Here is a 16,993-nt window from a genome sequence, read left to right as displayed (position 1 = left end):
TACTGGGTATAAATAACCCAAGTGCCTAAGTGTACACCTTCTCTGAGCTCTCTTGTAAACTTGAGAATCTCATTGTGGGGGGAAAATATTCCCCCATGCTTTAGCCTAAATTTTCTTCTGCTTAACCTTGTTTTTCTACCTCACCTCCCTCACTGCCAGAGACAATTGCATGGAGACTTCCTGGAATAATTAGAGAACACAGATCATTCTCTTCAGCCCTCTCTGGTCCATGTTCCCTACCCTGTGGTGTCCCTCTAGCCCGGTCTAATTAGCTTCTTTGATCCTTCCTCCCAGGCTTTCCCTCTAGCTTGTTAATTACATTCCCTCACCCCCCTGGATCCCTTTAGTACCGCCTTTGTCCAGCCACAGAAGCTGAGAATGAGGAACTTCCATTCCTCAGAAGCTGTACTTCTTCCTCGTTCCCTGCCACAGGAAGAGCCTCCCACTTCTGAGAAGCCAGAAAACCCAGGCATTTTCTCTTAGCAGTGATTGTCAGGGATGTCGTAGGACTTAATTGCCTGGAAATGCTAGGGTGAAGGACTCGAACCCAGGTTTCTCCAATTCTAAGTTCTCCATTAAGTTTGCTCACTGAAGTTGGGATTTGAGTTGAAAAATAAAAAAGTCCAGATCATTGGCTTTTAGCTGCCAAAGGACCTGCCAGTTCCTCAGCCCTCAGCCGGGATCACTGTCCTCTATGCCCTTGCTGCAAATGAGATTAAAACTGCTTCAGAAGCATCCATGAGGATCTACAGTTAGAACTGTTTCTGCAGAAAACAGGTCCTGATCAACCCTTGCCTTTTTTTTTTTTTCTAAGATAAGATCTCTTATATTCCAAGCTGGCCTGAAATTCACTCTTCACTCTAAACCAAGGATGACCTTGAACATGGGATCCTCTTGCTTCTCCCTCTGAGCTTGGTTTATGTGGTTTGGAGGATTGAACCTAGGACTTCATGTATTGTAGGCAAGCACTCTTGTTGGTTTGGTTTTTCAAGACAGGGTTTCTCTGTGTAGCCCTGGCTGTCCTGAAACTCACTCTGTAGCCCAGGCTGGCTTCAAACTCACTGAGATCCATCCACCTCTGCCTCCCAAGTGCTGGGATTAAAGGCGTGCGCCACCAGCACCTGGCCAGGTGTGCACTCTTATCAACTGAGCTACAAGCCCCAGCCAACTTGCTCACAAATTAAACTCACTCCTCTGACAGTTTCATCTCTCAGGAGATTAAGAAAACAGCAAAGGAAAAATCCCCACTGAAATTGTATTGTGAACAAAAAGAATTCTTTGATGCAGTGAAAGGTTGGGGAACCTTTGCAGAAACTATGTTTGGAGAGGCCAAAGGGGGTGCAGAAAGTCTCTGACTCCAGGTTTTAGGGAAAGCAGATTTTAGAAAGTCCCAGAAAAAGTAGATATGATGTCTGAACCAGATCTTTGAACAGCAGAATGACTCAGTCGGAAAACTGAACTGTGTTAAATAGAGTCCACGTGGTTGCTGCGGGGGCCGAAGGAGCTGCCTGGGGTTCCCACAGGCTTGGTGGACCAGGCAGAGTTGGGGTTTCATTGAAAAGATCAAAAGCTAAAAAAGGCAGGAAAGCAGCAAACCTCTGAGAACCCGTCAGGAGTAGCCGGATGGGTAAGGCTAGGAGGCAGGCACAAGAATGGTGAGGAGACTTGGGGGCTGACATTGAGAAAGGGGGTACAGGAGGCCACAGACCTCTTGATGGGTCACATGACCCCCGTGTGGTGGGTGGCCATGATTCTCGTTCTCTGCCTTCTCTTTGAAGGGCAGCGGGCTTCCTGCTGGAAAGACTAGGCAGGCACAGCCAGGAGGAGCTGGAGGTCACAAGTGTGAGCAAATGAGATCATCTGAGCAAACAGCACTGGTTTCTCCAGATTATGGTCTGAAAAATCAAATGGCAACAGAAAACTGAGACCATCTTCATGAGGCCTGTGTGTGTGTGTGCGAATCTTTATGATGGATTGGGAGGAGGAGGGGGAGAGAGACCAAATCTTGCAGATCAGTTTAATGTTTGACTCCCTCCCACTTCCCTCCCTGATTTCCCCCCACTCTCTTTTATGAAAAGCCAAATACCAGTTTTACTGATCTCAATCAACACAACACGGGAACAAACCGTGCCATACCCATGTCTAGCCACTGATGTGATTCAAGAAACCTCAGACTGTTTCCACCAGGAGTTGTCCTCAGGCACCTTCCTACGTTCAATTTCCTTTTCAGAAAAACTAAGAGACTGCAGTGATAGAGCCTCAGAGGAAATCTGCATATCTTGAAAACGTGCTAGAGTCCCAGTGTAATCTATGCACACAGCAAAACTGGTAACGGTGTAGAGTTGTAGCTGCTTCCTTAGACCTGATGTCTGTGAGAGATTGGGGTCAGCAGGGCCTCCACCACGGCAGTGTGCCTGTCACACTCTGTCCAGTCTGAGTTTTGAATCTCCCCTCCCTCCCTCCCTCCCTTCCCTCCTCCCTCCCTCATTTTGGTGCTTTTATTAAGGCATGGCAACAGATAACACAGAAAGAAGTGAATAATTAGCATGTTGGATCCATGACAGAAAGTAGATGAAAAAATCAAAGTGACGGCTGGGATGAAAGGCTCCAGGAGCAGAGATGTTTCACATTTGCTATTAAAGTTTTAACTTTAGGCAACTGGGAGAAGGCTTTGAGTAAGAGTAGCTGTTGCTCTCCTACAGGACCAGGGTTCAGTTCTAGCTTCACTTCAGTTCTGGGGGGGGGGGGGAGTCCAACGCCCTCTTCTGGCCTCCAAAGGCACTGCGCGCATGTGGTACACACACATGCAGACGAAACACTCCTACATAAAAATTAAAACATTTTTAGATTATTTCCTTTTTGGAGATTATAATGTAATTATAATATTTCTCTCTTCCCTTTCCTCCTTCTAAACCCTCCCCTGCACCCCTCCTTGCTCTTTTTCAAATTCATGGCCTCTTTTTCATTGGGGTGTGTGTGTGTGTGTGTTCCTAAACACACAAGGATAACCTGTCCAATCTGTGTAATGTTACTGACGTATGTTTTCAGGGCTGGCCCTTTGGTGTTGGATAACCAGTGGTGGGTTCTTCCCTAGGAGACCCTCGCCCTCAGCAGTCTAATTGCCTGTTGTTTTTTTGTGGAGTGGAGGCCCCTAGGCTCCCTGCTCCAATCCTCCTTGGTGTGGCTGCTGCTGCTGGCCTCCAGCTCCTGTCATTCAGGACCTGTTTGGGCCGTCATGCGGTGGACTTTATGGGTGTGGCTTCCGACGTTTCTAGGAGACATGCTCACAACAGACTCTCGGAGCCTCTGGCTCTTACTGTCTTCCTGCCCCTCTTCCACAGTGCTCCCTGAGCCTCAGAGTGAGGTGTGTCGTAGATGTATCCGTTGGGGCTGGGCTCTGTGCTTTGATTGGTCGTAGTTTTCTGTAATGGCCTCCATGTGTTGTAAAGAGAAGTGTCTTGATGAGACATGAGACCCACCCTTATCTATGGGTGTTAGGAAAATTCTTAGATTGTAGTAGGGGATTATTCTGGCCTCATAAAGTGGCAGTTGTCGGTTCTCCAGGAGCTGTAACCTCACCTGGGTAGTTGACTAGGTTTCCAGTACCAGACATGGTTTCTCACTTGTTTACTGGGTCTTTTTTTTTTTTTTTTCAAGACAGGGTTTCTCTGTGTAGCCCTGGCTGTCCTGGAACTCACTCTGTAGACCAGGCTGGCCTCAAACTCACAGAGATCCGCCTGCCTCTGCCTCCTCGGGGCTGGGATTAAAGGCATGTGCCACCACCACCCAGCTTTGGTGAGCAGGTCTTAAGTCCCGTTAGAGAGCTGTTGGTGACACCTCCAAGGCATGTGTACCATTACTGCACCTTTAGGATTTTAATGCCATGCTGCTCGTTATTGTGGTATAATCTTTTAAAATCATTTAATTTAGAGGCCATGTGTGGTAACATTTGCCTTTAATTCTAACACTAAGGAGGCAGAGGCAGGCAGGTCTCTTAGCCAGGGCTACATAGTGAGTTCAGCCCTATCTCAAAAAATTAATTTTGCCAGTAAAATGATACAGACAACTTATTTAATACATATAATAATCTGTATTCATTGTTATGCCACCAGAAGTATGTGGCATAACACTCAAACTATTTGTAACTTGATATTTGCTTACATACACTTAACATTTTCTCTTTAATAAGACTAAATGAGGGGTTGGGGATTTAGCTCAGTGGTAGAGCGCTTGCCTAGCAAGTGCAAGGCCCTGGGTTCGGTCCTCAGCTCTGAAAAAAGAAAAGAAAAGACTAAATGAATTATGTTTAGTTTCTGGGTCATGTTGGGAAAACCCAGGTTCATCAGAGGATCATGTGACCAGCCTCCAGGGAGTTGACCTAAGCAATGTCAGTTCTATAAAGTATTGCCATAAACTAGCTTAGGGACAGAGTGTAACAGAGATGGCTGGGCCCACTGGGCTCTGAGAGATTTGACCAAGCTGGTGTCCCTGAGCGTGGATGGACGGGGCATCCCATGGAGCACCTGTGAGAAGTCAGGGCTGCAGGAGTCCCAGTGAGAACAAGCGCAGAGTCCTGTGGTACCAGGCCAGGGGTGGGAGCCTTCTCTGGGCACTTGGTGCCCTGAGCTTCAGTGTGGTCATCATGGCAGGATTCGGCACCTTCCACTTGGAGAGGGCAGACTTGGGGTTGGCGGGAGAAGCCTTGTGAGAGTGACTGCAGCCCCATGTTAGAAGACTGTTTCACCTCGGCTCAGGTGAGTAACTTCGGCATGCAACTGTCTTGTTTGGTGGCGACCTCTCTCCTGATCTTCAAGTACTAGACAGCATGTTACCAGAGATGATGTACAGGACCACTGGTTAGGCATCGGGCTAGTTATCACAAATGCTGGTTCTTAGGATACAGACAGGTGGAACACACATAGAAAAGCAGGGTTCAGGGGTTGGGGATTTAGCTCAGTGGTAGAGCGCTTGCCTAGCAAGCACAAGGCCCTGGACTCAGTCCTCAGCTCTGGAAAAACAAAAAATAACCCCCTCTCCCCCCGCAAAAAAAAAAAAAACAGAAAAGCAGGGTTTGGGGCTGATACCTTCTGAGATTGTAATTTAGTATCTGAAGGTGGGGTTTAGATTTTGTATTTTCACAAAGTGCCCCAAAAGCAATACTTCTTAGAGAAATCACTGCAACATGTCTGTTGCAGAAGAAATTCAGTCTTTCAAATAAGAGTATCTGTGTCAGAAAATACAAAGAATGAGAAAAGCCATCAGAGCTGGATGGTGGTGGCACACACCTTTAATCCCAGCACTTGGGAGGCAGAGGCAGGCAGATCTCTGAGTTCGAGGCCAGCCTGGTCCACAGAGCGAGTTCCAGGACAGTCAGGGCCACACAGAGAAAGCCTGTGTATAAACAAACAAAAGCGCAAACATGTCAGAAAGCTATAGTACATGGTAAAAGAGCTCTGTAATTGGTCCGAGGATGGTATGAGCATCGACATATTGACAAGGGTGAATTACATCCCATAGGTGAAGTGAGAGTCCGTGAACCCACACTGCTTATACTGAACAAATGAAGGTAGACAGACCAGCTGTCTCAGGTACAGTGCCAACAGGAAAGACGGAAGCCATGGCAGAGTGTCGATGTTCTCATTTGACGACACAGAAACAGTTAGCCAAGAACTGCCAGTGAGCACAGAACCAGCGGTGAAGGACTAACGAGGAAGGTTGTCTGTCTGTCTCCAAGTGTCTCCACACAACGTTTAATTTCTAAGGGATAAATTATATCACGGTGGAGAAATCTGACAAGCACTTCCATAATCAAATATTCCAAGTGAGCATGACCAGCTGTGGGGCTGATTGACATCTCGTGTCCTCTGATATGATGTACTGAGAAATAAACAACATGGTTTTTGTGATATTTCTGCCAACATGAATAACCTCAGTCTAATCATGAGATAAATCCAAACTGAGGGACATTGTACAAGTGCCCTGCATTCTTAAATGTCAATGTCATACAAAACAGGACTTCCAGAGCAAAGGAGACTAATAGAATATGCCACTACCATGGGCTTGGACTAGACCTGAGGTAAAAAATACTTTTCTAAAAAGGAAATTCTTGGGATGGTTGACAAAAACTGAACACCATGTAAATCGCTGTATCAGAGTTGGTTTCCTGACCTGGCATCTGTACTGTCTGTTCTTCAGAAACCCATTCCGATGTGTTTAGGAGTAATGGGTGCCCTGTCTGCAACCAGCTCTCAGATGCCTGGGGAAGTTCTGTGTGATGCCTAAGGAGAGAGGTGTTAGGGTACAGCTCGGTGGTAACGGATTTGTCGAGCATGTGCAAAGCCCTGGTTTGATCCCAGCACTGAAGACGAGGAGAGATGAGAGGAGGGAAGGGCAAGGAAACAGAGAAGCTAATGTGATCACACTAACAACGGAGAACCGACGGGAGCTTTTCCTTTTATTATTATTTTTTAACTTCCTTTTTTTTTTAATTCCTTGTCTCTTTCACATCGTGCATCTCAACCCCATTGGTTTTCCCATCCCTTCGTATCCTCCCTCTGCCCTTGCAAACCTCCTCTCACAAAATAAAGTTTAAGAGAAAAAAGAAGAAAGGGAAAAATCTAATCATGGGAGCTGCAGTGTGACCCAGCGAGTCACGCAGTAAACCCTTTGTCCACATATCTCTACTTGCAAGTGTTCGTTGCAGAGAGTCATTGGTCTGGTTTGAGGCCTCTGGTTTCTGCCACACATCGATGCGGGGTCCTCTTTGGAACTCCTCTAGGTTATCTTGTTGCCTTGTGTTGTGGAAATCCTGCAGCTTTGGGTCTGCAGGACCGGCCCCTTCACATGCTCCAGCGATCACAGATGGGGTGGATGTTGGGGTGGGCCAACTCATAACCCTGGTTCTGGGCCTGGGAAGTTGCAGTGGTGGTCAGCTGGCTAGCTCTCCTCTGTCCTCACCACCAGGGTGAGCTCTCTAGCATTACCCTGGCTAGTTCATCCTATGCAGCGATGAGCAAGGGGCAGGGCCAGTTCTCCTGCTTTCCGGCCCTCAGCTCACTCCTACACCAGGACCAGCAGGGCCAGCTCTATGGGGCCACTCTCCAGAGTGCTGCAGGTGAAGGCCAGGGCCAGATCTCCGCAGGCCACACCACCATGTGGCAGATGAGGGGCGGGGCCAGATCTCCCAACCTTCATTCTCCTAGGGGCAGCTCTGCTGTGTTGCCCTGGCGAGGTGCAGAGCCCACTTTCTGAGTGCTGCAGCTGGTAAGAAGGGGGATCACCACAGGTGAGGGGGTGGGGGGATGGGAGGTGTTTATGTAAACTATCTTTCTGAGCCAGGTGGTGGTAACTCATGCCTGTAATTCCAGCACTCAGGAGGCACAGGCAAGTGGATCTCTGAGTTCGAGGCCAGCCTGGTCTACAGAGCGAGATCCAGGACAGCCAGAGCTGTTACACGAAGAAACCCTGTCTCTAGATGCTAGGATCATAGCTTATTTTCTGTAATTTGCAGTGCCTCATCTGAAACGACATACAAGAAGATGTCCCAGGTGATTGTATCTTGTGGAATTGGTTACACACTTAACTTATCCCTAACTGGCCTACATGGCTCCTTCCTGCTCCCCCACATTTACAGGATTGCACATGTGGCGAACGGTACTTCACAGATGCTCAGGCCACGTATCAGGCTTAGACCAGGTGAGGACACCAGAGAAAGAATCTTACTGTCTGCAGGGAAATGAACACACATTTTCATCAGGCAAAACCATGCAGGGTCCAGACTGGGACAACCTCCTCAGATGTTTGCCCTGCTATATGACATTTACAGACTCTAGAACACAGTGGAAAGAAGAAATGTTTGCCCTGCTTCAGAGGCCCCATAAGACAGCACATTCTTCTGGTGTGTGCACAGTGCCCTGCGGACATGCCCAGAGTCCTGGTGTGTACCTGGTGCCCTGCGGACATGCCCAGAGCCCTGGTGTGTACCCGGTGCCCTGCGGACATGCCCAGAGCCCTGGTGTGTACCCGGTGCCCTGAGGACATGCCCAGAGCCCTGGTGTGTGCACAGTGCCCTGCAGACATGCCCAGAGCCCTGGTGTGTTGCCCAGTGCCCTGTGAATATGCACAAAGCCTGGTGTGTACCCAGTGCCCCGCGGACATGCCCAGAGCCCTGGTGTGTACCTGGTGCCCTGCAGACATGCCCATGCTCTGTCTGGGAATCCAGTAGCTGTGAGCTCTGCTCCAGGCTCTCCCTGCTCATTTTCTGGCCCCATCCATTGTCAGCCTCCCCCACTTCCCATCCCAGACTTCCGCCTCCTCCACCTTTCTCTCTTTGCAGTCACACTCCATTTTCAGTCAGATTACCCCAAGCAGGCTTCTGTGTATCCCCTCACGGTGGCCTGGAGACCAGTGTCATGGCGCAGAAGCCCACGAGTGACCCAGTGCTCTGCGGGGACCACCTTGAAACTGCTCGTCTTTGAAGGAGCCCACATTTTCACGTGTACTTGGGCCTGAAGATCATGCCGCTCGGCCTGAAGGTCAAGGCCTAAGAAGACCTGTGTCAGGCAGCATTCTCACGGGGTCTCAGGCCCTGCCCGGCTGCTCTAAGAGGTCAGGGATCGCCAGACACTTGCTCAGCTTAGCTAAAATATGAATGATGGCCCTTGGGAAATTGACATATGGCTGTCACCTGACCCAAACTGTTTGGTCTTAGCAAATGCAATCACTTCCAATTCTGAGATCCACCCTTCTCCCTGCCTGTCCCACTTAAGATTTACAGAGCAGCAGCGGCTGCCGGCCCTCTACCCACAGCCGGCTGACTCACTGCTGAGCATCCCAATGATCCAAATGCTAATGGTATTTGTTCAGTCCAGCCGGCTCAGCTACATCGTAGACCAGCTCCATCTCAGTGTCCGTCTGTTGTCTTAAGTACACTGGTGTCCTGCCATCTCTAAAGAGCAAGGCTTCTAACTTTTTACCATCCTCAGATCCCCTCTGGAGAGCACCACCTTCCAGCCACCAGGACCCGCCTTCTCCAGGCTCAGGCAGAACTCTGGTCCAGAGCCCACGGGATGAGTGGGATGGCGCTGCCATGGATGCAGCTCTGCTCTCAAGGATTTGGTCAGGTCTCCTTGTGAAGCAAGTCCACTGTGGTCATAGTCTTGGTACAACACATCATTTAGTATTTTGGTGTTCATTAGTCATTGTGTCTCTAAAATGAGGTAGGCCCAGCTCTGATTCCAGGTGAGGAAACCATCAAGGTCGTCAGCCACTGTTAACATATTTGCTCTGGCCTTCCTCCAGGCCTTGGCCTTGCATGTCCTTAGAGCTTAATCTGAACTATAGGCATCTCCCCCAGAGGACACAGAGCTCTGAATGTTGAGGACCCATGGCTGGGTTACCTGGAGAGAAGGTCTGTTCTGAAGCAGCATAATGTCTGCTAGGGGCTGACTGCAGAAAGCCTTTCTCCTGCTGTCTGTACAGCTGTCCTACTGTCTGTCTGTACCTGCCTGCACAGTCTAAAGCCACCTGATATCTCATCCTTCCCCCTTCTCGCTTCCTTTAGCCCTTTGCCCTGAAAGCACTAACATCCCATTTTAGGGAGTGTTACATGGAACCCTGAGGGCATGAGATCCCAGGGGTGGGGCCCAGAGTTAGTGTAGACACCTTATTTCATGTGGAGATGGAGAGGCTGGGCAGCATGCAGGCCCAGGCTGCCCATGCGGCGGCTCTTGCCACAGGCGTGTGTAACTTCCTGTAGTCCCGCTGCCCACTCCAGCTTTCTCTCTCTCTCTCTGGTTTCCACCTGTGTTTGGAGCCTGTCCCCTGCTGTGTAGAAGGGCTTTGCTCCCTGGGAAGGGTGGGCTGCGGTAGACTGGACTGTGGTAGTTCCTGGTCTACGGCAGCCTGCCTGAGGAGGGAATTCGTAGTTCTGCGTCCAGAGTGGCCGGAAGGGCTCTGATGCTTAACCCTGCTTGATCTGCTAAGACCCTAACGGTGGGTTCTGTGGTAGATTTTGCTTGCTGTCTTCAGAGGGCCCACGGGGATGGGGCGCCTCAGAGGTGCTTTCTAGGGCTGGTACATTGTTGGGCCTCGCAGCCCCCTCCCTTCTTTGGGAGGCAGCACTTGATGTCAGTGAATTTCCCAGCATGGCAGTCTTCCCTTCATAGACCTGTCTGTTGTGGGTGAGTGTTCCTTAGCCACATGATGACAGAAATGGCCCTAATTAGCTCACACATTGATGAAGCAGCCGCCTGTCTCAAGTAGGGGGAATGGAGGCCGGAGGCTGGGAAGAAGCTCCGCCCCAGCCCCCAACACAGACTGTCAGCCTGCCATCTCCTGGGACAGCTCCATTTCCTCTCTGGGCTGCTCCCTATGCACAAGGCTGGAGCTGTCATGGGACTGGCCAGCACGCTCCATACCTGCTTTCTGATGGGAGGATGCCAGAACTGAGGGGTGAAAGTAAACAGTGTGCTAGGTCCGCTCCCAGCCTTGAAGCCGGCTCCTGGCAGGAGCAGAAGAGCCAGGTTGTTTGGGGGCGATGTGACCCCTTGCGTTCCATCGGTCCAGCTTTGGGGTTACTGGTTGTGCGCTGGGCCTCTTTTTTTTTTTTTTTTAAGATTTATGTATTTTAGTGTGCACTGGTGTTTTGACTCTACCTATGCTGTGTGAAGGAGTCGGGTCCCCTGGAACTGGAGTTAGAGACAGTTGTGAGCTGCCATGTGGGTGCTGGGAATTGAACCTGACCCAGTGCTGCTGGGTCTCCTTTGAGGGCAGCAGTGTGGTATACCAGTTTTCTCCTTTCTCTGGACTTTGGACCAGGACAGAAGCTGACTGCTTCCAACTTGTCCTTGCTTCTCTGTGCCCCATCACACTGTTGGGGACACTGTGAGGCTGCCTGGCTAGGAAGTCAGAGTTTGGGAGTGGCAGGTACTTTGGAGGTTCCGGGATACTTGTACCCCATGATGAACTTAAGCCAGCCAGAGACTCCTGGAGATTTTGGTACCCCTTTATGGGCTGCCTTGGTGTGTGTGGCTCTGACCTTTGGCCTGACACTTCTGTTCTCAGGGGAGTCCTGCATGAGCCTCTGAGTGGGAGAACCTTGAGCTTGCCTGAGGACCCGAGAACAGGCTTCTGTGCTTGGCATATGCTCCATAATTGGCCATTAATGTGGTCTTAGAAACCAAAGGACTCCTATGCATGTGTGTGAACCTGGCATTCAAGAGCCTGAGGCAGGAGGATTGCAATGGAGTTGAGGTTAGCTTGGGCTACAGCAAGACACTGCCCCAAACCATAAAAGAAAGCAAGAAATGTGCCAGGCACGATGATGCACACCTTTAATCCCAGCACTCGGAAGGCAGAGGCAGGTAGCTCTCTGTGAGTTCAAGGCCAGCCTGGTCTACAGAGCAAGATCCAAGACAGCCAGGGCTCTGTAGAGAGACCCTGCTTGGAAAAGAAGGGGGGAATGTGAAAGACTGTCATTATCTGGGCTTCCCAGCATGCCCCCTGCCTGGTACCCTTCTTATATCCAGGAGGACTGGGATTGTTATATTTTTTAAGGATTTATTTATTTTTATTTTCTGTATATGTATGACTGTGTGCATGTATATATGTTTACAACATGTACACATAGTCCCTGGAGACCAGAAACTGCAGGATCCCCTGAAACTGAAGCTACAGGCAAGCATGAACTGCTAAGTAGGTGCTGGGAACCAAGCCTGGCTTCTCTGCAAGAGAAACCGGTGCTGAGCCAGCTCTTCATCCCAGGGATGGAAATGGTTGTTCTAACGGCTTCCCAGATTCTCGGCTCAGAATGGGTTTGAGTGAGTGTTGGGTCGTTAGTGGTGGTGTACCTGTATGTTAGACACTATAGTGTGGCAGGCTCTGTGCCGAGCGTGGAGGACCTGGGGACAGAGAAGGTCACAGGAACTGCTTTGGTAAAGTCTGCTGTGGAACTGCCGCCCAGTCCTGCATGGAGATCTGCTTTGCGTTCGGAGGCTCTGGTCTCTCTGGTCTCTCTGGCTTTGCTTCTTCCCAGGTGGTGGTCTAGCAGATTCTGAGTGCTGAATGGGTAGAAGATGGGCCCCTGGGCCTGGCCTCCAGCTCTGTACCTAGAAAGCAGAGCTGTTACTGGTTCTCCTTATGTGACTGCCTGGGTCATGGGAGGTGGAGCTCCCAGCCCTGGCTTCCTTCCTACAGCAGGGGCAGGGCAGGGGCAGGGGCAGGGGCAGGGCAGGGGCAGGGCAGTAACTGTTTCAGTTTCACAATGGCCTGATGGTGGGAGACGTGATTTCTCTCCTAGAACGCCTAGTCTGTTGGCGTCTGGGGAGCAGCAGGCTGGCATGCGGCGCTGGCCTTCTCATCTCTGCCATGGCCCATTGTACCCAGGTGGGTCGGCACACAGTTGCCTTTCCCCCAGCTGAGTAACACTTGTCCAGGATAAGAGCCACGGCTTGTGTTCCTTGACACTTGCAAGGGAGGTTGGTCTGGTATTAGCCCCTGGCTCTCTCCCTGGATCCTGGACCTAGTAAAGTAGCCTGGTTTCTTGTTGTTTTGGTTTTGGGTTCTTTCAATGAAGGGTTTCTCTGTGTCCTGGAACTCACTCTGTAGCCCAGGCTGGCCCCACACTCAGAGGTCTGCCTGCCTCTGTCTCCTGAGTGCAGGGATAAAAGGCGTGCGCCACCACACCGTCGCCCGGCCCAGAATCACAGTTGTTTCTTCTGCTCCCCACAGTAATCCGAAGGTCCAGGTGGAAGCCATCGAAGGGGGTGCCCTACAGAAACTGCTCGTCATCCTGGCCACAGAGCAGCCTCTCACCGCCAAGAAGAAGGCAAGTCTCTAGCCCTGCCCACCCGGTGTCTGGCACACCTGCAGGACTCCTTCCAACTGACTCCATACATGGGGCCTGAGCGCTGTCCACCAGTGTCATGGAGAGCTCACACACACACACACACAGTCCCCTGAACCATGCTGTCTGTCCATCATTTGCCTGCTCAGTTTTGTTAAAGTCCACTGGCTTCCATCACCCTGAGTTCTGGGGTGCAGATGGACCCAAGGGAATGAAGAGGCCGGAGGAATGGAGGCTGGGCTGGATCCTCGGAGTTGTATGTCTCTTTGTGGCTCTCCCTTATCCCCGGCCTGTGCTTCCCAGGTCCTGTTTGCTCTGTGTTCCCTGCTGCGCCACTTCCCCTATGCCCAGCAGCAGTTCCTCAAGCTCGGGGGGCTGCAGGTCCTCAGGAGTCTCGTGCAGGAGGAGACGGCGAAGGTCCTGGCCGTGCGTGTGGTCACCCTGCTCTACGACCTGGTCACCGAGAAGGTGAGTGCCCACACCCGCTCTGCCCTCCCCTTTGCTCTGCTCTGTGCTCGCCCCTGGTGGTTGGACCAGAGCGCCCTCCCAGATGCTTCTGTCCAGCTGAGTGGATGGACAGGTGAATGGATGGGTAGAAAAGACATGTATCAAAGAGGCTGTCATCTGAGACATGACACCTCAGCTGGATCCTAGGGCTGGGAGGGAGGGGGAGGTGCTAGCCATGGTCAGTGCCAAGTGTGCAGGCAGTCAGGCGCAGGAGGAAGGCAGCAGCAGCAGAGCTTGGGAGCCATGCAGCAGCCAGGAGGCCAGAGCTGGGCTGCTGCTAACTAGGATTATAGAAACCTGGACATACTTCCTCTGGGAGCGTTGGCTCTGAGCAAGGGCTCAGGATGGACCCCAATGGTTTGTTACCTGGGGGAGACTGGGTGCCCAGTCCACTTTGGTTTTTGCAAGCCTAAGAGGCATCTTGAGAAGAGAGAAGTTGGCCTGGATTCTTAGCCTCTACAGTGGGCTCTCTTTTTAGCCTCTGTGCCCATTTGCTGGCTGGTGGGACAGGGCTGGCCAGTCCTGGGCTTGATGTACACCATTGGAAGCTGCAGGGCTTCCCATCCCACCCATCCTTCCTCTAAGAGGTGAATCTCGTCCTCTCTCTTCCCTTTTCTCTCTTCCTCTTCTTCTCTCTCTCTCCTCTCTCCTCCCTTCTCTCTCTCCCCCCTCTCCTTCTCTTCTTGTCTCATTTCTCAGTGTGTGGGTCTCTGTCCATCGAAGCTGCTGGAATCTAGTTTCTTAGTTCTATGCTGCTCAGAGCCAAGTATAAGGCTTTTCATTTGCATCATGAGAGGAGGGCCAGCAGGCCCAGAGGAGAGCCTGCCCATTGACATTGCCAGGGAGGAACAGACCTCTTTCCTCTGGGGTCTCCTCTGCAAATGCTGTGGACTCAGCCATTCTTCTCCAGGGAGGACAGTGGGGACTTTGAGCCAGGAGACTTCAGAGCCTCATGTGGTCCCTAAGAAAGAAAGAACTGTAGCCTGATGTGGGGTGGGTATTCCAGAGTGGCCTACGGATGACTGACAGTCATCTGCTTGCTTGGAAGGTCGGCCATGTAGACCTCAAGGCCTTGGGTTGCTCAGCAGCTAGCCCAGGTCTTTCCTCCTCTGCCTCAGGATTGGTGAGCCTCTACTGAGTGCAGCACCTTGGTGTCTGGGCTTCTATGTGGGTGTGTGCCTGCCTCAGTTGATGGTCATGGAGCTGACCCACCTGTGGTTCCTTCCACAAGGGTTTCCTGGGTGTCCACCAGCCCAGGACTAGGCCGAGGTGCACAGAAACTCCTGCTATTTAGGAATATTTTTAATAGTGTGGGTAGTGAGATACACACACACACACACACACACACACACATATGCATGTACATAATGTGTACAGATAGGTGCCATGCTATGACGTGCATGTCGGGATCGTAGAACAACTTTATGGGTTAATTTTTGTTTTTGTTTTTGTTTTTCAAGACAGAGTTTCTCTGTGTAACTTTGTGCCTTTCCTAGAACTCGCTTTGGAGACCAGGCTGGCCTCGAACTTACAGAGATCCACCTGGCTCTGCCTCCCCAGTGCTGGGATTAAAGGTGTGCGCCACCACCGCCCGGCAATTTTTTTTTTCCATTCATTTTCTGTGGTTCTGGGAACTGAACTCCTGTTGCCGGCTTCCAGAGCTAGTGTCTTTACCACTAAGCCCTCTCACCAGCCATAGGTAGGAATTTTGATTCACTTGCTAGACGCTGGGAGCAGGGACTGGGTCTCCATTTTGGTTTCTCCAGCTCCCTACACTGTGTGCTGGTACTTTGATGAATGGATGAGTGGGCAGACAGATGGACACACAGAAGGTTGAGGGAGCATGTGAAAAGCCAGGAGTCCCATTGACTGCCCCAGGTAGCCCAAAGTCACATAGAAAGTAGCTAAGCGTCTCCTAACGGGAGGAGCAAGCCCAGGGCAAGATGACCACTGTCGGTATTCTCTCTACCCACCCTGGTCCCCGGCTGTGCAGATGTTTGCTGAAGAGGAGGCAGAGTTGACCCAGGACTCTTCTCCAGAGAAGCTGCTGCAGTACCGCCAGGTGCACCTCCTACCAGGCTTGCGGGAACAAGGCTGGTGTGAGATCACTGCCCACCTCCTGGCACTTCCAGAGCATGATGCTCGGGAAAAGGTGCTGCAGACGCTGGGCGCCCTCCTGGCCACCTGCCGGGATCGCTACCGGCAAGACCTCCAGCTCAGCCAGACACTAGGCAGTCTCCAAGCCGAGTACCAAGCACTGGCCTCCCTGGAACTCCAAGAAGGCGAAGATGAGGGCTACTTCCGGGAACTGCTGGCCTCCATCAACAGCTTGCTCAAGGAACTGAGATGAGGTTGTCACGCTGATACCTGCAGTGGACTGGGCTGATGCTAGTGACAGCGTGGGCGGGCTCCTCAGGGCACGTCAGCCAGGAGGGAGGGCTTCCCTACTGGGGCATGAGCTTCATCTGGGCAGAGCTGGCTGGTCATTAAAGAGAGACATGAAGACTGTGGTCTGTCTCTTGTCTGTGCACATCAGGCGTAGCCCTCTGACTGGCACCGTGCCTGGGAGGCCTGAGGATATGAGCTACTGGCGATGGGCCCCCAGTGACATGCTGGTCAGCCCAGGCCTTCCAGTAATAGCTTCTGAAAAAAGGCCTGGTCTTAGAGTTGGCAACCTCTGGCGACCTCACTTTGAAAGTCATTTAACCTCTGAGATAAGAACGAATACTAGGGAGCTGGAGAGATGACTCAGAGGTTAGGAGCACTGACTGGGCTTCCAGAGGTCCTGAGTTCAATTCCCAGCAACCACATGGTGGCTCACAACCATCTGTAGTGAGACCTGGTGCCCTCTTCTGGCCTGCAGGCATGCACATAGACAGAATACTGTTTACATAAGAAATAAATAAATCTTGAAAAAAGAAAAGAAAGAAAGAAGTAACAGGGGACGTGCATAAAGCACTGGGCCAGCACTGAACACTCAAGCTTGTCCCTTCCTCAGCTATGAGGATGGTCTTGAGGATCATCTCATCGGACTTTTACGTGGGCCAAAAGCTACTGGCACTAATGAGGCCTGAGAGCATCTCCACATGGGCCTGCCCTATCGACCAGACAGCAAGTGGGCCCGTGCTGCTGGAGCCTGCTTGGTGGGAGGGTACTGAGCGGCCCTTGTATGTGGGTATTGATCTGGGAGAGAAGGAATTTTGCATCAGCTCACGGTGGGTGCTCAAGCAAGCCAGAGCTGCTGGGCTGCTAACCAGGGCAGAGGTATCCCCCACTTGTACCCTTACCCCTCCAGTGTCCAGGGTAAGTCTAAGGAGGGGCAAACCCAGCCTGGCAAGTCTAGACCCCCACCCCAAAGAGGCTGAGTGCCAGGCTGGGAGCCTGCTGCAAGTTGCCATGGCAACCCCAGCTCAGGGCTTTCCTGATTTGGATTCTGGTGAGTTTGTTTTTCAGTCTTTCCTAGTGTACCAAAGGCTGGCTCCTGCTGGCTCCTAAGGCCCTCCATCCCCAGGAAGGCAAGTTGGGAAGGTCACTGTTGGTTTAGAAAGCTCAGCTTCACAGACCCAGAGAAATGAGGGGTAAGTGGTGGTCTCGTTCCCTATAGTCCCTTCCTATGTCTTCCTCTCAGCCCTCCTCTGCCCA

At 51.4% G+C, this 16,993-nt stretch overlaps 1 protein-coding gene across 7 annotated transcripts in view; it reads left to right on the top strand.

Annotated features, from left to right (window-relative positions):
* The window catches only part of Sil1 (SIL1 nucleotide exchange factor), a 248,983-nt gene extending 233,124 nt beyond the window's left edge, over nt 1-15,859 (top strand). For all 7 annotated transcript variants that reach the window (XM_036205309.1, XM_036205310.1, XM_036205314.1 and 4 more), the window contains 3 exons: nt 12,730-12,826; nt 13,148-13,312; nt 15,345-15,859. In XM_036205309.1, the coding sequence (XP_036061202.1) occupies nt 12,730-12,826; nt 13,148-13,312; nt 15,345-15,701 (619 nt within the window). In that variant the 3' untranslated portion in view covers nt 15,702-15,859. The remainder of the gene's footprint in view (nt 1-12,729; nt 12,827-13,147; nt 13,313-15,344) is intronic.
* Nucleotides 15,860-16,993: the final 1,134 nt, after the last annotated feature.

The sequence above is a fragment of the Onychomys torridus genome, chromosome 13 (genome assembly GCF_903995425.1).
Source record: "Onychomys torridus chromosome 13, mOncTor1.1, whole genome shotgun sequence".
Lineage (NCBI taxonomy): Eukaryota > Metazoa > Chordata > Mammalia > Rodentia > Cricetidae > Onychomys > Onychomys torridus.
This window is presented reverse-complemented; position numbering and strand designations above follow the sequence as displayed.